This window comes from Bos indicus, chromosome 5, assembly GCF_029378745.1.
Source record: "Bos indicus isolate NIAB-ARS_2022 breed Sahiwal x Tharparkar chromosome 5, NIAB-ARS_B.indTharparkar_mat_pri_1.0, whole genome shotgun sequence".
NCBI classification, from domain to species: Eukaryota; Metazoa; Chordata; class Mammalia; order Artiodactyla; family Bovidae; genus Bos; species Bos indicus.
The window spans coordinates 108364954-108391459 of record NC_091764.1 but is presented as its reverse complement, the minus strand read 5'-3'; the positions used below and the strand labels follow the sequence as shown (position 1 = coordinate 108391459).

At 41.4% G+C, this 26506-nt stretch overlaps 1 protein-coding gene and 1 long non-coding RNA gene across 11 annotated transcripts in view; one reads left to right on the top strand and one right to left on the bottom strand.

Moving 5' to 3' along the window:
- The window catches only part of ERC1 (ELKS/RAB6-interacting/CAST family member 1), a 267450-nt gene that overhangs the window by 192548 nt on the left and 48396 nt on the right, over positions 1-26506 (bottom strand). For all 9 annotated transcript variants that reach the window (XM_019961732.2, XM_070788689.1, XM_070788687.1 and 6 more), the window contains exons 3-4: positions 12026-12442; positions 4456-4530 (exon numbers count right to left, since the gene is read on the bottom strand). In XM_019961732.2, coding sequence (XP_019817291.2) covers positions 4456-4530; positions 12026-12442 — 492 coding nt within the window. The remainder of the gene's footprint in view (positions 1-4455; positions 4531-12025; positions 12443-26506) is intronic.
- LOC139182973 (uncharacterized) lies at positions 7433-14741 on the top strand. Of its 2 annotated transcripts, XR_011566479.1 has the most exons (3): positions 7433-7630; positions 9174-9573; positions 14063-14741. It is a non-coding gene; the product is annotated as an uncharacterized lncRNA (long non-coding RNA). The 2 variants fall into 2 exon arrangements; XR_011566478.1 differs by having other exon boundaries at positions 9174-14741.

Genomic DNA, 26506 nt, shown 5'->3' with positions numbered 1-26506 from the left:
GATGAAGTCGCACACCTCTGTCACCCCAGGACATGAGTCACCTCTTCGTCCACTGTATCCCTGCCCACTGGTCACCGAGTGGGAGTCTTGGTCATCAGACAGACTGTCCCGGCATCGCAGTGCTTGTGTTCAAGTGACCCACAGCACAAGCGTAGTGATGCTGGCAACTGAGAATAGCCAAAGAGAAGCCATAAGATGCTTCTTTTAACTGGAAAAATGGAAGTTCTCACTAAGGAAAAAAAAAATACGCTGAGGTTGCTAAGATCTACAGTACAGATGAACCTTCCATCAGTGAGATTGTGATGAAGGAACAAGAAATTCATACTAGTTTTGCTGTTGTACCTCAAAGTGCAAAAGTTAAGGCTACCGTGCATGGTAAGCACTTAGTTTAGACGGAGACAGCACCAGAGTTGAACAGTAAGAAACCGAGAGAGGATGAGACCACTCGCCTTTTCATAAAGTATACTGTTCTAACTGTTCTATTTTATCATTAATTATTGTTAATCCCCTACACTGTGCCTAGTTTATAAAGTGTATCCAAGGAATGTACAAGGGGAAAACACAGAATATACAGGGTATGGTATTATACTATCTGTGGCTTCAGCCATGCACTGAGGGTCTTGGATCATACCCCTCATAGACAAGGGGGAGTGCTACTGTGTTAGTAATCTTACTTATTCTCTAAACTTCACCATGAGTTTGAAATATTTCATAGTCATTTTTAAAAAGAAACATCACTGTTCTTGTAAATCAGCCTCACCACAAATATCCACCTCCCAGTACAATACCTTCTATACCATTTTCTTGATTTGTCTGTCACGGTACCTAGCTTATCCCCAGATTACTTTAGATGTCATAAGTTACAGAAAAACTCCAAAAAAGAACAGATATTTTTACATCGATAGTTGCATATGCTTATTCACCTATGAAATAAAGACCTTAAAGAGCATAAATTAAGTAGAACTTTATTTTATCTGGAAATTCTGAAAAACCATTCCCTCAGGAAGAAATTTTGAGATTGACTTGTTTTTTCACTTTACCTCCAGGCTGTCGTGACTTACTTTCCTTGCTATCTGAAAGCATGCAGATAAGAGTTAAAAGACTTATCATTAGACAGTTATAACTATTTTTAGGTTCAGGGGAGAGGTAAGGGCTGAATTCCTCCGACTTGCATTGAATTACCTTTAAAAATAATACAACAAACATTTTCATTTACAAAACTATTCAAATGAAACTTACATTTGGTTCAAAATTAAACATATTGTATTAATACAATCAGAGACATTCTAAATCTGAACTAGGATTTTTTTTAATATTTGACTGACGTAAGTAACACTGCCATTACTTCTTAGTATTCTATGTATTTTTGGCTGTGCTGGGTCTCATTGCTGCTTGGGCTTTTCTCTAGTTGTGGCCAGCAGGGGCTATTCTCTAGTTACCACGTGTGGGCTCCTCACTGCAGGGGCTTCTCTTGCAGAGCATGGGCTCCGCGCACAAACGCTTCAGTAGCTGTGGCACAGGGCTTAGTTTCTCCATGGCCTGTGGGGTCTTCCCAGACCAGGGCCTGTACCCACGCCTCCTGCATTGGCGGGCAGATTCTTTACCACAGAGCCAGCAGGGAAGCCCCCTTGAACGAGGATTTTGATTTACCTGTTTAAAATTACCCCGGCTCACAGAGAATAAATAAACGACTTCAAATGCACTATCTGAAAATTAAGATGACTATAAATCTTCCTGGGTAAATCAAGATGTTGTCCCTCAAGAATAACTACAATAATAGAAACAGGCATGTAATTAACCTGCCAATGAAGAAACGGATACATGGCTCTCCTCTGACAGCAGCCTGGGCGGCAATGAAAGGGGAAGCAGAGAGAGGGGGCATACTTCTAGCACCACTAGGGTGCCACACACGTCAAACAGCCTCCAGCTAAGAACTGTGGCCCCGCACATCAGCAGCCCCTTCCTCTATGAAGCCCCACAAGGCCCTGGCCAGGACACATTTCCCATCTTCTCCCTGAATCCCAACACACATTGATGGGCAGCTGTGGACTGGATCAGCTGGACCATTTCTCACACCCCAAGATCACGCAGAAAGGACTAAGATTCCAGCTCTGACTGCCCAAAAAGAGCTCCTGCCATGCCTGATACGCTGGACTAGTTCTGGCACCAACTGGTCCTCAGGCTGGGTTTATTTGAGGACAGTCATTCCAAAGGAGGTTTTAGAACGGATGATAACTAGATAAATAAATCCTCTACCATCTTAATACTCTGTTCTTCCCCAACAATAATCAACTGAACCCACTGAAATCCTCTGCTCCTTGTTAAATTTCCCAAATCCTCAACCTTTTTTCAAAAGTTGTCTCAGCTGCATCTCAGCGTCTTCGGTTGTGATTTCAATATAACATCCACCTGACCCCACTGGGCCACTGGCATCTCCGTCTCTTGCTTCTTAGCAAAATGGCTGGAGGTTAACACAACTTAAAATAGATCCACTGCGTTTCCGTGCTGTCAGAGGCAAGCAAGATGACTGTGAACGTGGGCTCTGCCATGTGCTTCCCTCTTAGGTTCCAATGGGCTCGGTAAATAATATGCGCAAATAACCACTAGGGAACGTGAGAATGCAGTCCAACCTTCCCAAAGGCTCTTTATAAGATTACGTTCAAGACTATTAATTGTCTGACTACAAAGAACCCAGAATCCACTAATTTGGAATTTGTCTGGAAAACTCTTTCCCCAGTGAGAATACAGATGTATACAATATAAACAGTTTTAACAGGAAACCATCTAAGAAAATCACTATTGTAACTGTACTTGAGAAGCATCTATTTACACAGAACTATTTATATACCAAAAACTAAATATTCACGTGAATATTTAACAAATATTAACAAATATTTAATATTTAACAGATATTAAATGAAGGTGCACGATGCAAAATACTGCATTAAACTATTTAGGGGACGTGAAGAAGGTAAAAAGAGAAACAGAGATGAGGGAGAAAGGAGAGGAGGGAGGGTCCTTGTCTGTAAGAGTCTTCCGCTCTTGTAAGAAAGAATATGCTGTTAATAAAAACTATAACAGCAGCAGCAGCTAACACTGACTGAATGTTTACTATGTACCAGGCCCTGTTCGAAGTGTTTTAGTTGTTTTAAAGAATTTAAACTACAAACAGCCCATGGGATAGGTACTAGTATCATCACCATTTATCAGTAAAGAAACTGAGGCATAGAGGGGTTGGGTTACCTGTTCTACATCATACGGCTGATTACACAAAGCCAGGTTTTTAATCCAAGGGATTTCACACAGAAGGCAAGCTCTTCATCACCAAGCACCATTACATTCAGCCTAAAGATTTCTAACTACTCAGTACTTAAAGCAGAGGTCCGTGGAACCCGGGGGTGCCTCCCAGCCCTTTTGAAAAGCCAAAACTCTTTTCATAGTAATTCTCTGACTTGTGGGCCTTTTCCACCGTGCTACTATGTGCAATGAAGGTAGAAGACAGACAACAGACTGGGTGCCTTAGGACAATGGCAACAGCATGAAACCATGCTGGCAGGCAGCGTGTTCTCAGGGTCAGCGCCCTCGGGCAAACAGACAAAGAAGAAAGAACATTTTCAGAACGCTGGCTCACTTAACAATGTCCCTGATTGTGACTTCTCATATGCTTAACCCTTAAGCACACATCTTTTCACCATTCTGTGTAAGGAAAGGGGAAGGGGCCAGGTCTGTCTGCTGTGTCCGGAGTATGACACGGCTCCCAGGACACTCGATGGGCTGCAACTGAATCAAGTACTTTTTTTCACGAAACCCTATGCTTCCCTGATGGCTCAGATGGTAAAGAATCCACCTGCAATGTGGGAGACCTGGGTTTGATCCCTGAGTTGGGAAGATCCCCTGGAGGAGGGCATGGCAACCCACTCCAGAATTCTTGCCTGGAGAATCCCATGGACAGAAGAGCCTGGTGGGCTACAGTCCAAGGGGATGCAAAGAGTCAGACACGACTGAGCGACTAAGCACAGCACAGCCTTACTTGAGAGAAGAATAGACATTTTCCTTTCTTTTTTTCTTTCTGGCTGCGCCTCGTAGCATGCAGAATCTTGGTTCCCCAACCAGGGATCCAAACCAGGCGCCCTGCAGTGGAAGCACAGAGTCTTAACCACTAGACCGCCAGGGAAGTACCTGGCAGACAATTTCTTAAAAACAAGCAAGATGAGTCATTTTAAGAGAACAGGGACCCTGAGACCAAAAGGTTTGAGAAGAGCTGATTCCAAGAAATGCTGGGCAAGAGGAAATGAAACTGAAGCTCTTTTCATGTGTCGTGCTCATGAAGTCTATTTCTTCTCCGTCTACAACGTGAGTGAACTAAGTACCGCTTTCTAAAACTCACACATCAAAGTGTGATCACTGGAAAGTGCGAACTGATGCAGTAAGGTTCCTTATTAGGTTCCCACTTACCTTCATTTCAATAACAGTTTGCAGGGCTTTAGTTTTGGCAGAATCAGGGGCATTCTCAAATCTCCGATGCATCTCCTAAACACAAAAAGCAAGAAAGAGAGTAAGTGTCCTCCTCTTCACTCCTATTTTCCCCAAAGAAGGTAGGGGTGGCGAGGGAGTAGTAGTTGCATGCAGAGATGCCTTCCCCAGCCTTGTGAGACACTGATCACCTCCTGTCTCCCTGCGGACCAGGAAGCCCACTGCCCTCAGCTAAGGGGGACGGGAGGGCCCCATCTCTGAGCCCCTGGGTATACACACAGTGTGCCCCAGAGGCCTCAGCCATCACGACAGGTGGTGCTCCGGCATGTCCCAGGTTGGTGCATCGCTCTTCCACACGGCTCGGCAGCGTATTTTCAAGACACTAAGCAATCCAATAAGGGGATTAGAAATATTCCCTTTTCAAAAGGAGAAGTCACAGCAGTCCAGTGCGCAAGGCACAAGCTACTGAGACATCTGTGTGGACAGCATCCTCTGCATAACATCTGCCCGAGAACCACAGGCCCCTGGCTGCCCACAATGGACACCTCCGGTTTCGTAGGGGCCATGGTCAGAAAGAAAAAGAGGGTAAGGCTACTGAATGAGTGTCCAAAGTAGTCTATGGTCAGCCAGTGTCAAAAAACAGAGCTACTTTTTTAATCCAAATTTCCGTGAGTTCAGGATCAGAAAGGAAGGAAAGAGGTGGAAAAGCACCACAGTAAGAATCTTCAAGAGATTCCACCTGAAGTTATGAACCTTTCCTGTCAGACTCTGAGACTGTCTCTCAGTCAGCCGGTACTTCCCAAGTCCCCTGGGATAGCCCAAGTGACCACATGGGTGCCTTCCATCTCAGCAGTGCTGGCGAATGCCCAGGCCTGCCCTCTGCTCTGCCTGTTTGACAACACTATACAGATGTCCACCGGGTCACTCAAACTTACCTCATCCAAAACAAAACTCCTGATTTCCTCCTCTTTAACCTGGCCCCTCTTCTGAAGACTGGTGAGTCTTGCCCATGTCCTGAAAGGACACTAGCCTCCTGGTGGCTCAAGCCAAACACCAGAGGGTCTCCTTCAAGTCCTCCCAGATCCTTATCTCCTACCACCTTCCAGAGCAGATCCTAACTGTTCCATCTTCAAAATACTCAAATTTACCATTTCACTCCATTTCCAGCCTAGTTCAAACCTAGATTATTACAACAGCATCAAGTTAACCTTCTTTCCATTTCTTCTGTCCATTTTAAAGAAAGCAATGGGGTAATCTTGAAAAAGCATCAACAGATGATGGCACTTGTCATTAAATCCTTCAATGAGTTTCCCATTTTCTTATCACTCTACAAGGTCAACACAATCTGACCGTAATGGATAGAGGACTGGCCTCCTGGTGTAAACTATGTTAAAATTAGACAAAAATGCATGAAGCAACTGTTTTCAGACATTGGAAGACAAGCAGCAGAGGACTATGATCCTTGAGAGAAGAGAAACTAATGAGTTTATGATCCAGACTTGCTATCTGATGTGTGATGTGCAGAGAAGAAGGCAAATGGAAAACTGCAGTCCTGCAGGGCTCGGAACACAGACCAGTGGGTCCGAGTCCCCAAGATGCTGGAAACATGTGAAGCAGAGTAACAGAGAGGAGGAAGCTAGCTGGAAAAGCGTCTGATCCAACAGGGTCCCCTGGAGTCTTTGGGTAAAAGCTAAGTATTGGTACACAGGGAAAGACTCCATGATGTCAGACAAAGAGCGACTGTTGGTGGGCAGAACAATGATCAGAGAGCAACGAGTGAGCAACCACCTGAGCTCACGGGGGCTGTCGAGATTCAAGCTCCAAACAGCCCAGTGGAGAGAAGGTCAGCAGCGCTGAGCAGAGACATGCTAGCCCTGGAGAGACAACCACCTGGGCCAGCCCCAAAAGAATGTAAAAATAGGTCTCATTAACAGTCAAGTTCATCCACAATTAACTCTTGCCAGGCAAAACAGACCACTAAGAGACACAGAAAAATCCACAACATGTTAATCCAGGACAAAATCTGAACCCATGAGTTCAGACCACAATCACCTGCCACCTGCATTAAGACAACAAACTCATCAGTGACTCCCAGCCTCCAGTCTGTCCTACACGCCCTACACGGTCAACAGGTGATAAAGTGGGCACATGGATGTTTAATAATATATGTTTAATAAAAATGTATTAACAAAAAGAAAATGAATCCTGCTACCTGTTAACTGATCTTCATCTATTAATAAAGTCTTCTAAGGGCTTCCCTGGTGGCTCAGATGGTAAAGAATCCACCTTGCAATGCAAGAGACCCAAGTTCAATCCCTGGGTTGGTAAGATCCCCTAAGAAGGAAATGGCAACCCACTCCAGTGTTCTTGCCTGCCAGTCATGGACAGAGAAGCCTGGCGGGCTACAGTCCACGGGGTCCCAAAGAGTTGGACACGACTGAGCAACTAACACTGACTGACTGACCCTACACATTTATCTACTTGAAATATTAAAACTGCATTTCTTAGAAGTATCTCATAATTCAGACACTGAATTAATTTTAATTAATTAATTTTATCTGACCTTTTTCCCACAACCGACTTTCAATTTAGGGAAATTTCCAAATGCTTTAGGTGGAACTATTAGAATTAGAATTTCATTTAAACTCCAGCAAGCATTCCGGTAGTACATAAAGAAAAAAGCACATCTGAATAAAAAGAAACCCTCCTCTAACAAGGAACTTGGGTGTACTTTAAACCATTTGCAGGTATAAAACCTTCCAACTAAGACATTTTAAAACCTATCGGTTGTAACAGATTTCCATTCAAAGGCCTGCACATTGAAGCTCATTGTGAATACATCCTGCAGTTGGTAGACTCATCAGTTCCCCTTTCCCACTGACACATCATCCCTCTGACGTGTGCACTGTCAGTAGAGAGACAACTCTGGAAATAAAAGTGAAAGCACTATTCAGACAAATGTAAGAAGTAGAATATGCTACGTGCTCGCTTTATTTCACTCTCTTTAGCCTGAAAACTTTCATTCAAAACAAATTCAAGTACAGGTAGAATTATCTGGAGCCAGTCATGCTGTCGACTGTGGTGCATACTAGAAAACGGCTTCAATCCTCTCATCCATACACGAAAGAATAATGACTAGACAAAGAAAACGAACGAGGTAGGAACAAAACCTCTCTCTTGTTGTAGTTTTCTTTCTTCTTAAAAGTAAGTCAAAGCTTGCTTACACAGTTGAGAGAAAGGAGTATTCGGGGCTGAAAAGCAGTACTTATGTCTGAACTTTCTTTTTTCCAACATTCAGGTTTTAGCCTCCAGCACCCCTGGTTCACAGGTAGATGTCCCTTCACCAGATTTAATTCTCCGCACAAGTTCAGGGCTGACGGTATTCAACACAGACATGTGGGAAAGAGCCCTCAGGACTCTGCCTACACCTGAACTCCAGACATCGGGCGAGGGCACTGCACTGCAACCCCTCACCACCTCGACTGACAGCATCATTCTGAGAAAACACACCCTCCTGCCAAAATGAGGCACAAATCACACACACACACACACACACACACACACAATGAGACAGAATAAGTGGAATCACTAAGGTGTGCGATATAGCTGTTTGCATTTTCCAAAATTACTAGCAAAGCGCACGCTCACCGGGGACCCTTTTCCTTTTTTAATTCTCCCTACTCCTTGTCCACTGTTTCCATCTTTTCTCTATGCCTATTTGTTTCTCTTTCTTCCCTCTAAAGTCCTCTGTTTTTACCTTACAACTGCCGGTAATACAGACAGGCATTCCTCAGATGTGCTAGTCAGTCAGTCAGAGTTTCTACCTAGAACTAGTCACACAGTAGGTCTTTTAACCTCAAATGCTTCTGCAAATACTAACATGACAGCAATTGTTCTAAACAAGGTTTGCTGACTGAAATATTATACAGACAAAAATTGGCATACATGTAAATACAAACCAGTATTTTATTCATCACAATAGGATCTACATTAACACACACACACCTGAAATATTTATTCCACTTATAGACAATGCTCGGACTGCATATGGGTTGCTGATCCAAGAATTCCATAGCCAGATTAGGTATGGTCTGCCAACAGATTGAGAACCAGACTTTGGTGTGTCACAGAACCACCTGGAAAGCCTGTTAAAACCCCACATGCCCGGGCCCCAGGCCCTAACCACGTCTGGGCTGCAGTTCACTATTTGTCCAACAGATGTCTTCACTCTTCTACCCATCAAAGGAAAGATACTCCAGTAAACAGACAAAATCTAACCATAAGTCACTTTTAACAACGTACTTCCACTACAAACAGAAAATACAGGATTAACTTAAATTTTATTTTTCCTTCTTTAGCTTTTGTTTGGGGGAATCATTTACCTGCTATTGACGGATTCATGGTCATGAACAAAATGGAAAACTAAACACAAACATTTCTGGATAGGAATAACATTTTAATGTTACTATATCTCATCAAATCTAAGATGCCACCGATTGTATGGCAAACTGCTGTTCAATGTGCTGGAGAGAAAAGAAGGGAATGCTTCCAAATAGATTGTGACTCACAGAGTCATTCAGAATTTTTATTTTATATTGATTGCAAGATTCTTTTTCACTTATTTAACCATAAAAGTTTAACCATATACAACCCTAAACTGTTTTTACAACTTTCCTCACATGGATAACTTTTTGTTTCAGTGCAGATTCACATCACAGTATTACTGAAGGGGCACTGAACATCAGTTAAAGTTAACAAGAAAAATAGCAACTATGCTCAGAACATGGGCTACATGGTGACAAAGTGAGCAGCTGTGACCGGTGAATGCACAGGTCCAGCAGGACTGCAGCCTTGCCGACAGGGCCTCGAAGACACCACCAAGGGAAAGAGAGGGAAAGCTGCTCAGCCGTGTTTGACTCTGCAACCGCAGGCTGTAGCCCACCAGGCTCCTCTGTCCATGGGGATTCTCCAGGCAAGAGCACTGGAGTGGATAGACATTCCTTCTCCAGGGGATCTTCCTAACCCAGGGATCGAACCTGGGTCTCCCACATGGCAGGCAGACCCTTAACCATCTGAGCCACCAGGGAAGTCCCATCAAAGGTAAGACTTAATTTCACAATGTTAAAATGGGGAAAACTGAGTCTTGGAATTGATGAATTACTGCTGTTTTTCAGAGGTGGACGATAATCTAATAAGAACAAAACCTATGGATGTCTCAGTGTTGTCAACTTATAATTCTTTCTACCTTTCTTGACACACTGGTGCTATAATGTACAACAGTCATTTCAAGTCACCACTCATCAACCCAGATTAGAGCCATTAAGAGTCTTTACTAGACTCCCTTGATCACTTGTAACGCCCCCTCCCCCATCTATGCTCAAAACAACCGGACTAAATTTTAAAAGCTAAACCAGATCTTATCACTCCCTTGATTAAACACTGTGGCAGTTTTCTCTTGGCTTTGAATAAAACTGTTGCATCACCTGCAAGGATCATGGAGGCGAGCGCTCTGTCTCCAGAGGGCAAGGACTGTGTTCACTGCGGCTTCCCTGTGCTCTGCACCCGGGTGAGCACCCAATGAACACCTGATGAGTGGAATGAATGAACCTGGCCCCGGCGACCTCTTCAACCTCACATCTCATGCCTGCCTCCCCCTGAGACAATACGGTTTCTGCCTTCTCATCTCCTCACACTCCTTCCCCTCAGGCCTTTGAAACCATTAACCTTCTCCAAGGTTAGGGTTAGGACATGTTTTACACAAATGCTCAGAAAGACTGTTTCAGCTTTCTTCAGTGTTCCCTTAAAGGGCACCTCCTCAAAGATGCTTGCGTACCCTGTTAATCCCTTCTCTCGACATAATTAGACTCAACTAGTTTATGTCAGGAGAAGGCAACGGCAACCCACTCCAGTACTCTCGCCTGGAAAATCCCATGGACGGAGGAGCCTGGTAGGCTGCAGTCCATGGGGTCGCTAGGAGTCAGACACGACTGAGCGACTTCACTTTCACTTTTCCCTTTCATGCATCGGAGAAGGAAATGGCAACCCACTCCAGTGTTCTTGCCTGGAGAATCCCAGGGACGGGGGAGCCTGGTGGGCTGCTGTCTCTGGGGTCGCACAGAGTCGGACACGACTGAAGAGACTTAGCAGCAGCAGCAGCAGCAGTTTATGTCATCTCATAATTATCAGTTCACTGTCTCTCTCCAGATATTTAGTTCTGGGATGGCACAAACGGTGTGTTCTGACATGAAAAATGTAAGTGTATACCCAGTGCCTATCCCAGGATCAAATACAAACTAGAGGCTCCATGGATACCTGCTGAGTAAATGAGAACAGAAAGGTGATGCCAAGTGCCTCTAGCACCTTACTATTCTGGAAACAACCTTTATGTAACAGTTGAGCCACAAATTGCAAAACTCCACCCCAAACAATCACTTTAACTTTTGTTAACTGTATTTTCTAACATACACACATTTAATTATTCAAGCTTCTTGCTATGGCAATAAAGATTCTTTCCTATTTCAAGATTATATTAAAAGCTTTTTACTTACATTTTCTTCTAGTTGTTTTCATCTTTTAAAAAGTAACTATTTATTTCATCTAGAATTTAATTTGATGTAACTACGTAAACTGTTTTCCAATGGCCATTATTCCAAAACATACATCATAAAACTATATTATTTTTTAAATAGAAGAGAAATTCTGCCTCATCAATTTAGCTATCTATTACTGTGCCAGTACCACACATTTTAATAATCACGGGTATAAAATACATTTGCTTAAACAAGCGTTCCTATACTGAAGAAACTATGTTTCTTCATTGTTCACAATGTGAAAGTTAGCTGAAGTCTCTGACCTCATAGAATGAGAGCGGTCAATTTTTTTTTTGAATTCAACGTAAGATGAATTCTTCAGTTATGATTTCTTAAAATGAAGTATTATATAGAAAAGTGAAACGTTACCAGTAGTCACAGTGGTCAGCTAAAGCCCGAGTTTCCTCTCTAGAAAATAAGTGGCAATTTGCCTCTATGTCATTCCTCCAGCTGTGCCTCTATGGTAGCAGATGCTTTTTATCACATATCTTTTATAGCATGGCAACAGTTTCCATAGAAACCACAGGGCAAACATCCATTACTGCTGCCCAGGACTTTATAGGCATACTCAAAACTGAAGTCACTGCTCACTTTCAATGATTAACGCATTTTAAAATTGAGCAATAGTTAGCTACTCTGATTCTGATTTTGTTGTGTGTGTCTCTATGAACAAATCAAGAGATGAGTAATCAATCAAGAATATTCTGTGCCCCTCTAGCAACAAAATAAGTCTACAAGAGGGGAAAAGAAAAACCCAGAAAGTCATTAAGCTGGTATACATGCCATTCAACATCAGCTCACACAAGAAAGCAAATCAGAACAGAAATCGGTACAGAATTTAGGTACCAAAGAAGGAGTTCCCTTCCACTAGCTCAAGAGAGCGTATAAATTCATCTAGGCCAAGATGCTAACTAGTAAGGGAAAAAAAGAGTGTCGTAACAGCTGAGAAAGCGGCCACTCACCTCTCTCAGCAGAGCGTTCTCCTTTTCCTTCTGCTCCAGAAGGCTTTCGAGGTGGTGCACATGCATCTCTGCCTCCGCCAGCCTTCGTGTCCTCTCGTGGTCCTCCTCAGTGGCCTTGGCAGAGAGCCCCTTGCTCTGCAGCATCTCCAGCAGCTTCTTGATGGACTCGTCGCGTGCGTTCAGGGTCTGCTTCTGAGTCTCGATCCGCAGCTCCATCTCCTCCAGCGTCTTGCGCAGCAGGAACAGCTCCTTGGCCTGCCGCTCGTGCTCCGCGTGCAGCCTCTGGAAGTTCTCCTCTGTCAGCTCCGCCACACACGGCTCGCCGGTCCTACTGCTGCTGTCTTGCTGGAACAGCTGGTTCAGGTCCCTCTGGATCCGCAGCTCGTCCTGGAGAGCCTGGATGGTCATCTGCATGTGCTGGGTCCAGACAGAAAACAAGACCCAGGTCAGCCCTCCTCCTCCAGGAGCACAAACAGAGCGGGATCAGAGGAGGCAGGAGGCAGCTACCACACCTCTCAGAATCCCGCGCTGAACAAATCAGGAATCGTGTTATTCTGTACACTGTCTTTCCTATCTGTAGTGTCTGTCACTCAGTCATGCCCGACTCTTCGTGACCCCACGAATTGCAGCCCACCAGGCTCCTCTGTCCATGGGATTCTCCAGGCAAGAATACTGGAGTGGGTTGCCATGACCTCTTCTAGGGGATCTTCCCAACCCAGGGATTGAACCCAGGTCTCCCACGCTGCAGGCAGATTCTTTACCATCTGAGCCACCAGGAAAGCCCTTACAATCTGTAAAATGTCAGTAATTTAACTTGTGTTTATTATCAACAAGAAACAAGGTGACTCCAGCAACTCTTCACTGTGCTTAAGCTACGACTAAATAAAGATACTCTTCAAAATTAATAGAGGGTATCACCTAGAACTGAAGGAAAGGAAAGGGGAAAGACAGGGGAAATCTATAGGAATGCAAACATACCATAAAAAAATTTCACCAGAAACCACAAGGGATACCAAAATACAAATGACTTTTAAGTGCTTTACAATTAAATTTCGACAGTAAATAATAAACATAAGAGTGCATGCCAGTATAGCTGAATCACTTCACTGTTCACCTGAAACTATCACATTATCCCAATAGAAAATTTAAAATTTTTTTTAAAAGTACATGTCAGAATGTGCTTAGCACTCTTTAAGTGTTCATTTATTTAATCCTCACTATAACACATGTACTATTATTTGAATTTTATTGATGCTGACACCAAGCATACACAGACTTATATAACTCACCCCAAGATCACACAATAACAGAGCCGGCATCGAATTAAAGCAATCCTCCCAGCCCATGGATGCTAGTACCCAAAGGTACTAAGATAACCTGAAGCTTTAACCACAAAAAAAAAAAAAAAAAAAAACCCCACAAAATACTGAGACTGTGGGAGCTATTTATACAGAAGAAGAAAACAATATAGGGGAGTAATTATATGAAGATGTCTGTGCAGATGAACTCCTAAAATGCTGCTGAGGATGTATCTTTAGCTATATCCCTAAAGATAGTATATGAACCTCTAATCTGAATTGATAAATTCTAGAACATTATGCTGCTGTTGTTGTTCAATCGCTAAGTCATGTCCAACTCTTTGCGACCCAATGAAATGTAGGCCACCGGGCTCCTCTGTGCTTGGGATTTCCCAGGCAAGAATACTAGAGTGGGTTGCCATTTCCTCCTTGAGGGGATCTTACCAACCCAGGGATGTCTTCTGCATCTCCTGTATTGGCAGGTGGATTCTTTACCACTGGGCCACCTGGGAAGCCCCTAGAACACTATACAAAGAATCCAAAAGGAAGTTACATTGAGAACCCTATTTTTAGAAATGAAGAAGCAACAACAGAAAATCACTCTTGGTAGGCAGGTATTCAAGCCTGGCAGCGCGCCATGCTGGAAGCAAACTAGCCCACAATCAGAAGACACTAGCTTCAGCTCCAGCTCTCGTACCAAACAGCTACCTAACTGGGGACATATGGTCATCTTTTATAGTTTCAGATTTCTCGTCTTTAAAATGAGGATAGAAATACCTGCACCATGTTTTCACAGAGCTAATGACATCATGGAAATCAAGGTATGTCAAAGCATACATTGTTCAGTATTTCTGGCAAACTGTAAAACAGCAGTAAATATCTCAAGGAAACGATCTGGCAAGTGTACAAAGATCCTCACTGTTGTTTAAACCACTGACAAAATTAGAAACAACCTAAAAGGGTATTAATAGGTGATGAGTTGAGTAAATGAGGAATGACCACCCAGTTTAATATCATGCATCAATACTTTAAAATGCAGCTTTACATTTACTGATAAAAACTATATTCACAACATATTAAGTGTAAAAAAAAGCAAACTACATAACAGCAAGTATAGGATGATATCAATTCTATTTTTTATAAAAGTATATACATGCAGAGAAAAGTCTAAAAAAATATAAACAATTACCAGTGACTATCTCTGGCTATGGGTAGATTTTATATTTTTCTTCATGCTTTCTTGTATTATCTAAATCCCCTATAGTAAGCACATAGTCAATAAAGAGACATTTTTACTTTTAAAAATAAGAGAAAAAGACTTCAGAGATGCCTGCTTGGCTGTGTTCAATTTACTACCACTTTGGTGAAAAGGGACGGAACAATAAGTATTTACTGTAAGTAAAAAACAAAATATTCGTTAAGAAATAAAAATACCTCTGGAATTATACACAACAATTTAAATGTTATTTTGGGTATGGAAGGCAGGGAGGGAGAGAGAGAAGGAGAGAAGGAAGGAGGAAGGGACTGGAATGACTGAGGGACAACCTGTAAGAAACTTTATTCTACTCTGCATAAAAATGTTTTTAACGGAGGTGTAATTGAGATTGAAAACTTTTTAATGATAGCTTTGTGCATGTGTGCTAATTTGCTTTAGCCACGTCCCACTCTTTGAGACACTATGGACTGTACCCCGCCAGGTTCATCGAATACTGGTGTGGGTTGCCATTTCCTCCTCTAGGGGATCTTCCCAACCCAGGGATCGAACCCTCGTCTCTGATGTCTCCTGCATTGGCAGGCAGGTTCTTTACCACTAGCAACACCTGGATATTGAGACATAATTCACATATACCATAAAATTCCCTGGTTTAAAGTGTGTGTATAAGTCAGCAGCTTTCAGTGTATTAAAAGGTCTCCATCAATCACTACTATCTAATTCGAGAACACTGCCATCACCCCTTAGAGACACACATTTGCAGTCACTTCCCATCTTTCTTGCCTCCTAACCCTCCTCTTCAATTTGAAGGGTTCAAGAGAATGGATGGATGTACTACAAAGATGGATGTACTATTCACTCAGAAGTTAAATTTTTAAAAAATGCCTACTAACACTTTTCAGCCTCAGATAGGAATGAAATTCTGACACATGCTACAGCATGGGTGAACCCTGAGGATATTACGCCAAATGAAATAAGCCAGTCACAGAAGACAAATATTATGATTCCACTTACATGAGGGATCTGGGGCAGTCAGATTTAAAGAAACAGAAAGTACACGAGTGGCTGCCAAGGGCTGGGAAGGAGGAGGGAGGTGGAAGGAGGAGGGAGGTGGCAGGCAGGGAGTGACTGCTTGATGGGCACAGAGGCTCGATTTTACAGGATAACAAGAGCTCCGGGTGACGGCTGCACATCAGTGTGGATGCACCTATTAACTGTACACCTGAAAACTGGTTAAGATGGTAAATTCAAGATGGTTAATGTAAGATGTGTGTGTGTGTACATGTGCGCACACGTGAGCACACTCAGTCATGTCCGACTCTTTGCGACCCCATGCACTGTAGCCCGCCGGGCTTCTCTGTCCATGGGATCTTCCAGGCAAGAATACTGGAGTGGGTAGCCATTTCCTTCTCCAGAGGATCTTCTTGACCCAGGGATCGAACTTGAGTCTCCTGCGTCTCCCACATTGGCAGGCAGATTCTTTACAACTGAGCCACCAGGAAAGCCTGATGTACTTTATGGCAGTTTAAAACCTGGGGAAAAAATATGCTTGTCACAGAATTCCAATGTGTTGATATTAATAATTTACTTGTAACTACTGATAATTAGGTTGGTCCTCACTCTTCACTATTGTAACAGGCACCTTCATATGTACATCTCTGCACATAAATCCAGATTTTTACTGGAGATGAATTCTGAAAAGTGGAAATGCTGGATCAGAGGGAATCCAGTTATAATTTTAACACAGACAACAAATTTATCTCTAAAAAGGTTTGTATCAGCTTCCACCACACAATGTCTGAGCACTTTCCTATATCTTTGACAGTGGGGGTATTTTCTTTCTTCTCTTTCTTTTTTGGGCTTTTCTTTGCTTACAAGTGAGACTGAACATCTATTCATGTATCTACAGGCACCCCTGTGACTCACCTGTTCTTGTTCTTTCCCATTTTGTTTGGGGACATTTAAAAGCCTCTTGATGAAAGTGAAAGAGAAGAGTGAAAAAGTTGGCTTAAAGCTCAACATTCAGAAAACTAAGATCATGGCATCTGGTCCCATCACTTCATGGGAAATAGATGGGGAAACAGTGGAAACAGTGTCAGACTTTATTTTTTGGGGCTCCAAAATCACTGCAGATGGTGACTGCAGCCATGAAATTAAAAGACACTCCTTGGAAGGAAAGTTAAGACCAACCTAGATAGCATACTCAAAAGCAGAGACATCACTTTGCCAACAAAGGTCCATCTAGTCAAGGCTATGGTTTTTCCAGTGGTCACGTATGGATGTGAGAGTTGGACTGTGAAGAAAGCTGAGAGCCAAAGAATTGATGCTTTTGAACTGTGGTATTGGAGAAGACTCTTGAGAGTCCCTTGGACTGCAAGGAGATCCAACCAGTCCATTCTAAAGAAGATCAGCCCTGGGTGTTCTTTGGAAGGAATGATGCTAAAGCTGAAACTCCAGTACTTTGGCCACCTCATGCGAAGAGGTGACTCACTGGAAAAGACTCTAATGCTGGGAGGGATTGGGGGCAGGAGGAGAAGGGGACAACAGAGGATGAGATGGCTGGATGGCATCACTGACTCAATCGACGTGAGTTTGAGTGAACTCCGGGAGATGGTGATGGACAGGGAGGCCTGGCGTCCTGCGATTCATGGGGTCACAAAGAGTTGGACGTGACTGAGCGACTGAACTGAACTGAACCTTTCTCCTAACCCACTTCAAGGGCTTTTTATATTTGGAAAATAACCTTCCACCTGCTGTGCATGTTACAAATGTATTTCCAAATCTGTTTTTTTTTTTTTTCTTTTAACATAGTTTATGGCAACTTTAAATGGATCATTTTTTAATGCAAAGAAAAGAGCCTTTTCTTTTATAATTTCCAGTTTGAGTATTATGCTTAGCAAGTAATAAAGATTCATTATGGTAGTCTTCAAACTCTTGAAAAGTACTGCTTTTTCTTATGAAAAATGAATTTACAATAAAATTATCAGGTATCTGAATTCAGGAATATCATTTTTAAATACATTTAACTGCCCACATCACACTGTAAATATTCTTCAACAGTTGCTGGACTTCAAAATCAATTCCTAGTTTCATTCTTTATCTTTGGAAGTAAAAAAAAAAAAAAAAAAATCCAAATAAATTCTGACCAAATAAAAGGGATGTATCAGAAGCTAAATTTAACAACAAAATGGATTCCTAGGTACAACTGTCTGTCTGTTCTGAACATGCATCACTGAATTCATTTAATTTAGGAGAAACAGACGTTTACCACAGCTCATGGAGTTACATACACACTGTGATTAAACTAGCATGGCAATCACTATTCTGGTGAAGAAAGAAAATTCAACTGCCAGCGCGCCCTGCTTCTTGAGCTCCGCTCTGCCCACCCTACTGGGATACAGAATGAAAACGATGCTCTGAACTGGTGACCTAGAGGGCTATGCAGCAATCTTCTCCACTGAAATGGGAATCAACACCCTTCTTCTCTGGGCTACATTCAAGCTAGCTTCACTTTGTAAGAATTTCTGCCAACAACCTTGGAGGAGGATGCGGCGGAGGCAAGAAGCCAGGCTGCTCTAGCACGTGACACAGAAGACGAAGTGAGCATAGCTACACAGAGCACAGACATTTCCCACAATCAACCAAAAACAGACGTGCTGGATTCCGAAGGAAGATGTCACGTGTCAGGTATTAGGAGACGTGCTAGTTGAGAACTCCGCTCAGGACACCCTCCAAAGCAATCTCACGCTTCTCACCTTCCAGACTTTATACCAACCCTCACTGGTCTGCTTCTGTTCACTCTCCTGCTCAGCTTGATCTGGAACATGGAAAAAGTGCTTAAAATTTTCTCTACAGCAAGAAAAGTTTAAAAAAAAAAAAAAAGAAAAAGAAAAAAATTTCTACCCATAGGATCTTCTCTCTCTGAAAGAAGGAATGAGAGAAAGGACAGAAAAGACAGAGAAGAATCCTAACTTCTCTCCTCTCATCCTACATCCTGAAATGGCATCTTTCCCTGAGAATTCCCACAAAATACAACTACTTCTATCTTCCTACCAAAAATTTGATGTCAAAGATTCCTATAAAAATGATCTTGGAGATAAGGACACTGAAAATCTGAAAGCAAGAATAACCAGTAGTTTCAACAATCTCCTTTCTGTCCTCTTCCTATTTACTGAAAAACTGAATAAGCAAGTTTCTTTTTTCTGTCAGGTATCTGAAAAACAAAAAAGTCATACAGGGATACCTGATTCATTACCAATGTTTAAACTATTTTTAAACTAAATATATGAACTGGGATAGATGCTCATATAATTTTTTTTCTGACAACTTAAGAACAAATTCTTCGATCTCCATATTATAAGGAAAATCAACTTTTTGAAATAACACTTGATCCAAGGTATCTACACTGAAATAAGAAAACTTAAATTAAGAGGTTCACAAAGGAATATCTGATGACATTAGTGAACCTAAAATATTTCATATTTCTAATACATATTTAAGCATAAGAAAATTTAAATCCCAACCTATAGACAAGTTCCACAAAAACATGAAACCTACAGGAACCCAAGAAGAGTGTTTTCTCCTAAGAGGAAAAACTAACTCCGAGCGTGTTTCAGTACCAGAAGAAAAACAGATTTTAAGAGGGCTCGGGCCACCCTGGGAGTTCTCTCCATCAAGAACAGGAGCTAGTAATTAACTTGAAAGAGTCCATTTCAGACAATTCTGCCCACAGAGGCGGTGCTGTTGAAAAATAAACTTAACCAAACACTGAAGAACAGAGAAGAAAATAAAAGTGTAACTAACCCCTTCCTGATGGGAGAAAGATCTTTATCGGCTACCATGCAGTAGGCATTACGCTCCCTGCCAGGGACACAAGGCAGATGGGCATAACAAACATGGCCTTTGTCCACATCAAGGTAGATAAGATAGTTTTTAATCCCAGCAAAAACAAACACACACACGCACACAATTATAACTGCAAACAAGGATAAAAGCCATAAATTCACGGTAGTAAGAGATAAGAGAAGGTTTGGGGCTGGCTGGGTGAGATGTGAAGAAGTTAACTTCTGTTAACTATTTAAAGACACAACATGTACCCTTACTTAGGTAAAGACTCTGAAGGAGGAGGGGACAGAGGAACTAAGGAGACTGAGCGCCAGGGAAGTGTGGCAAGAGGTGTAATGGTTTTTAAGGGCAAGAGGAAGCCTGAGAAAGTTCTGGGCAGAGAATGACCCTCTCCACCATCGTCACTAACAGTCACCAAGTCCCGGCCACATGCCGGGCACACAGTACTGTGTTGAATTCTTCCAACAGTCACATGAGGTAAGACTGAATACCCATTTTACAGGGTCTGTAGAGGTCTGGAGAAACTCAGCAGCCTGCCAAGGTCACGTAACTAGTGAGTGAGCCAGGATTCACACATCACAAGTGCATTTTCGAAAGCTCCAACTGGCTGCAATGAGGCTGTGTGTGTGTGTGAGGCTTGGGGAAAGAGAAAGACTGGATAAAATCGGGAGACCTCAGCCAACAGTGACAGGACCGAAATACGACGGTACTGTGGGGTGGGAAACGGATGGTTTAGAGAAATACTTCAGAGAAAAAAAGTATCAGGATTTGACTGGCAGGGCGGGAAAGGAGGGTGGTGGCAATCAAGGACGATTCTGAAGTTTCTGACTTAAAACACCATGGACAAGCTGGTGGAACCACAAACAAAAATGGGGAAAAATAAGCAAGGACCAGAACTGAGAGGAGATCTTGAGCTGAATGTGAGATGCTTCTGAGATGCTGAGAAGAGGTTTAAGGAGCAACTGTGCAGGTGCGTCTAGAGCTTCAAGGAATGAAATGAGGTACAGATGCAGTGTGTGTGGCTGTGTCGCTTTCCTGCGCACCTGAAGCTATCACAATGCTGTTACTCCAGTGCAAAATAAAAAGTTTAAAAAAAAATGATGAATTAAACTAATTGTTAAAATTCTTGGAAAAAAAAATAAACATAAAAGTGTGGAAGCTCTGATACATAGATCTGTCACTTGAGGCCAGGGTAGTGAAGGAGCCTCCCTAGGAAAAGAAAAGAGACTAAGAGGAGATAGTCACAGGCCTGATTCAAGACTAGGTGCAGGCGGAGGAAGAGCGGCTGGCAAAGGGACAAGAGGAGCCGTCAGGAGAGTGAGCAGAAATCAGGGACACAGCATCACAGGAACTGAAGGACGCTGATAAGGACTCTTCCTCGAGGTTAGGGGAGAACATGGAGCAAGGAGGATTTGGCCATGGGTTCAATTCCTGGTTCCCACAGGACAAGTTCAGCAAAGTTCCTTAAACACTCTGAGCCCTACTCGAGTAATCTACACTATGAGCTCTGCAGGTTTACCACAATCATTAGCAGTAAGAGAGAACACCTATCACACTGCAAACTGTCAATAAGTGGCAGCTGCTGCTGCTCTTTGTACTAATAAAATCAAAAGGTCTGGTTAGCGGCTCACAGAACCCGGCCCTAAGAAGCCCCAGGGGTTCTAAAGACCATCTTCAGGGAAAGCCTGGCGGGGCCACACCCAGGCACCTGGGCCCCCAGTCCTGTCTCAGTCAGAGCAGTCCGCTTTCTTTTTCATTTTACTCCTTCAAAGAAGTTTTATTTCCATACCTGAACAACATCCATTTGAAAACATGGGTCTGTGGCTTAAAATGTTTTTCACAAAGCACTGACTGGATCATCTCAACAGTCCTTTCAAGTCAGCTGGATTATTAGCTTATAATGCTTCACCACAGTAAAATATGTGAGAAATAACAACAAAACAACTTGTCTGGTAGCATAATCCCTAACATGAACCTCATATTTTATGATGATTACTTAATGAGAATAAAGGTTATAAATCAACTAGCTCTGTGTATCTACTGAAAACTGTACTGGGGTCAGTGCCATTCCTGTCACTGAAGCACCACAGTCTTAAAATCAGCGATTTTTTTTGTTTGCTTAAGATTACAACTGCCATGAAAAGTGAGGAAAAGAGTTAAAAGAGTTAAGCACAACTAAAATCACATAGGGCTTCCTCTTTCATGAAAAGTAATGTTGGCTAGCGTGCGCAAATGACTTGTTTTCCTTTTGATAAGCCCTGTGTGAAGGAAACCGCTTAAGAGAGCGTCAGAACATCTGCCTGGACTTTTCTCACTGAAATCGGTACCTCAAAAAGCTTTCTCTCAAAGTCCTTTTCTTGTGCTATTGATGGGTTATAACTAATCACTTTCTCTGTCACTGCGGTGTCTGGTCCTCTTGACTAGTTACCCCACACTCCTCAGTTTAGTCTGCTGAGCAATGGCTGCTCTGCTGCAGCTGAAAATTCTCAGGGAAGCTCCATGACACAGATGTCCTAACACTTCATCTTAAAGTGGGACAAACGTTTTACAGAGCCTTGCTGATCTTTGTCCCGGACACTGGTCATCTTTTTTCACCTAGGACATGATCAAAAGTGTACTGTATTTTTAAAAATGTACTGTATAACATCAGTTTTTAACTACAACTTTAGAATTTATATAATTCATACAGCAAAAGTCAGTTCTCTTAAATGACAGAATTTGCTAGTGGTTAGAATTTTCAGTGGCAGATTAAACAGCAAATATTAAGACAGGCTGTACTTTTTTTTAAAAAGGCCTTAGTTATATCTTTCTTTTTATGTATTTTAAAACTATGCTTTTGAAATGTTCTTGATATTCTTATGACATAGTGCATAAAGGAAATTCTGAGCAATTAAATAGGAGCTGACGATGATCAACAGCTGTCTTCATTTTAACAGCTCACCTAATGATGAAGAACAAGAGAAGTGCATCTAGAAGATTTGGTATAAAATGAAATGACCTCTGAAAGGCTGGTTGATTTACTTGTGCTTATACTGGTGCAGGCTGCCCTATTTTAGACAGGGAAGGTCTCTTTGAAGAAGAACCATTTAAGCTGACACCTGAGGCAGCCAGCATATAAGAAGTGTGTGGTAAGAATGTCTGACAGCACCTAAGAATAGAGTTGAGAATGGCTATATATATATATATGTATGTGTGTGTGTGTGTGTGTATACACAGGTATATGTGTACATGTGTATGTGTGCGCATGTGTGTATACATATATGTATATGTGTGTACATGTCTGTGTGTGTAAAAAGGAAAATTTTTTCAATGCCCAATCAGTCATTAATACAAATTATAAACCTGTTATAAACCATCAATGTGGTCCAGAAAAAAGAATATCAACAGAGAGATCAATGGGACAAATCTCACAATAATTAAGCCCTTAAGAAAAAGGAAATGCCACACAAAAAGGAAAGAGAATGATCGCAGTATTTAGAAAGCTTTTCAATTATCAGGAAAACATCAAAATAAGTATGTTATCTCCATATGCAATCAAAAATAAGTTCCAGGAAGATTAAAGAACTAGGTATAAAATGCAAATTAATCAGCAAATAAAAAGAAAATATAAACATTTAATGATATTCAGATAGAGGAGGGATTTCTAAACAAAAAAATGTAAGAAATTACCAAAAAATTACAAATATAAGAGAAGTATGTTACACTTTACTGCTTAGAAACCTAGAACTACATACATCAAAAATCAAAAACTAAGGAGCAAATGACAAAAACTAAAAGTTATTCACAACTGTGAAAGAACTTTATCTTCACTGTTGAAAAAGCCCACATAAGTCAATGAAATACTAAGATCTTCCTGTCCCTAAGACAGATTAACAAATAAGAATGTACCAATCACAGCAAACTGTCAATAAACACATGAAAATGTAAACAAAGAATTGCAAAGGAAAACAGTATGTTTAACCTAGCCCTAAAGAGTTAAGTTTTTTTCAGGCAAAAGGTTTTTGAACATTATATGAGCAGGTAAGGTAAAACATGCATTCTTACACACCTGCTGGTGATCATCGAAAGTGGTCCAATCCTTCTGGAAAGTGTGTCAGTAGTCATCTCTTGCATTTTATGAGCACAACAGTGTCACCCTTAGGAAGCAGAACCTATCTGCTAGCAATGTTGTTTTTCTCTCCAAATACAAATATAGTAACTTGTAGGGTCATTTCATAACATGTTCTCACTACAAAGTAATAAATACATGTGTTAAACACTTTAAGAATACATAAATTTATATGGGAAAAACTCTCCTATAATTACATCAATCCTCTTTGATTAATGGATTCCTTTTTTTAAACCTATCACAGGAAAACAATCAGAAATGTGAAAATGTGTTAATAAAGATGACTATCACAGTAATACATATAACAAAAAAATGGAAAAGGCCTAAACATCTGACAGTAGAATGGCTAAAAATATGATGATTTTATGTAGTCATTTAAAATAATGCTCCTGAAGAATATGTACTAACATAAGAGAAATGCTTATTTACCTCACATTAAATTTTAAAGATAGTACAAAGAGAGAGAGAGAGATTGTGTGTGTGTACACATATAGACAAGTACACACATAAATACAATCCCAACCAGGTATGTCTATATAACAAATGGGATTACAGGAGAGTTTTTTTTTTTTCTACATACATTTATGTATTCTTAAAATGTGTTATCATATGTATTACTTTTTAATGAGAAAAAATGTTCTAAAAATGACTTTGTACAAATCACTGTACTATCTACCCTGTGTTTGGAGAAAGAAGCAACACTGCTAAAATACAGTATCTGCTTGCTAAAGATGACATAACTGTGTTTCAGAAAAGAGAATGAATTAAAGAACACACAGAGCAATATTCTTAACAGCACTTCTCTGATAATATGCCCTTCCACATACTCTAAAGTCAGTCTCCAGTCAAGAAACTTTGATTACAACCACAAAAACTATGAAATGCACTGACCTTTCAAATACAAACCAATGAAGGACATTTAGAAGCCATTAAGGTACAGTTTTCCTTGAGATTTGGCCTATATGTACAATCTGCCCGCTAGGAAAGTCCCTTCCCCATTGAGGGTCATCAAGGTCCTAATCAAGTTCAAAATTCAGGTAAGTGTAAAACTTAGACAGCAAACAACATGAAATCAATATATAAAAGCTTCATTAGGCAAAATCAATGTGATCCGCAGACTCAAGACAAGTTCTCACTTGAGCAATACTCGAGAGTTTACAGACACAGACAGGAACAAAGAAACTGTAAAATCATCCTCTGCTCCTAACAAAAGCACTGCGGAGAGTTTATGCCTATCATTCAGAAAGTCTGAAGTCACCGTGTGACGTTTGCAAAAAGACTATAATATGATCTTTGAATTCAAAATGTCAAGCTGACACAACCAGCTAGAGAAATTCCTGCAAAAAGCAGCAGCTACAGTGGAACACACTGCGAGTGGCAGGCTCCACAGGACACACACACAGCCTGTTTTGCCATAAAGCGTGTTTTTATATTATGAATCAGCTCATACACAATCATGGTAAACAGACGACTGTCATTACATCAAAGCTCGTCTGGTTCAGAAGCAGTGTTTCCAGAGCAAAGGGACAACAGGGGGCAGACGCAGAGTCACACCCCGCAGCAGGACCCGCACAGACAGGAATCCGTTCAGCTTTCTCTTGGGACACCCAGCAGGGCTCTCTTCAGACAGGCGCGCACCCCAAGCACCCTCAACTCTCCGTTCCAGCCATGCTGCACTTGGTCTTGTGCTCAGAGATCCGTCTCCACCTCCACTCGCTTATTTTTAAGAGTTTTCAGTACTCATCGGAGCAGCCTCCAGCCACAAGGACCTGCAATCCTGGAGCCACTGGAGATCTCTCCTGAGGTACCATTTATTATTATCTCTGCTAACTGTTGGGGCTGCAAAGTCGCACAGATTTCTGAGGAGTCTCCCCCAAACTTTAACTACAGAAAAATTTCAGAGACACTGGTGACTTTTCAACCTGCCTTATTAATCATGAGCTGTAAAGTCAATCTGGTAGTTGACAACCTACATATTTTTCAGTAAAACAATAAAATTTAAAAATACCTAAGTACATCTCCCACAGAGAAAGCCAATGTTTTATCATGAAGCTTATGTTTTGATAATTGAGGCATACATATTTTATTACATGATATAAATATATATATTTATATAATGGATTATGATTTTATAAGTGCTTGTATATACATATGTTAGTCACCAAGTCCTGTCTGACTCTTTGTGACCCCATGGGCTGCAGCCCTCCAAGTTCTTCAGTCCATGGGATTCTCCAGACAAGAGTGCTAGAATGGGTTGCCATTCCGTTCTCCAGGGGATCTTCCTGACCCAGGAATCAAATTCAGGTCTCCTGCATGGCAGGCAGATTCTTTACTGTCTGAGCCACCAGGGAAGTCAAAAGTGCTTAGCTAATGCCAAATATACATTGCTAAAGTAATTCAAAATACTAGCTGTAACTAATCAGCTTAAAAAGAAAGATTAACTACTGCAAGTTACTAAAAGTTATCATAAAATGACCACCAGTTTTTAAACTCAAAGTGCTACTGAATGAGGCAAGCATTCATTCATATAATGCTCTCAATGGCCCAGTCATGTCTAAAATATCGACATCTGACAAACCCGCAAATAGTATATTTAACTAGGAGTTAGAACTGAGTGCCAAAAAAAGGAAAAAAGAAAATAAACTATCAAAATGGAAATTCCTTTCAGAGATAAAAAAAATTACTATTTCTTTTAAACAAACCAGCTATTTAAAGTATTTAATACAACATGTATGTAGTTTTGCTAAAATTTTAATTTTCATAATTTCTTTTAAATTAAAAAAATCTTTTCAACTACAATACTGAATACTGGAAGATAAAAGAAGAATTTAAACAGTGTATATTCATGATCAGATGCTTCAAATTGGCCATTTCCAAAGTATCAAATTAACACAACAGGTGTAAATTTATGACTTAAGATGCTCTAAACATACCAGAGCCAGGTAAGGGACAACACTGCTCCCTACTGGCCAGTCTCTGGTTAGATTTCAAGCTCACTCTTCAATTTGATTGATAAA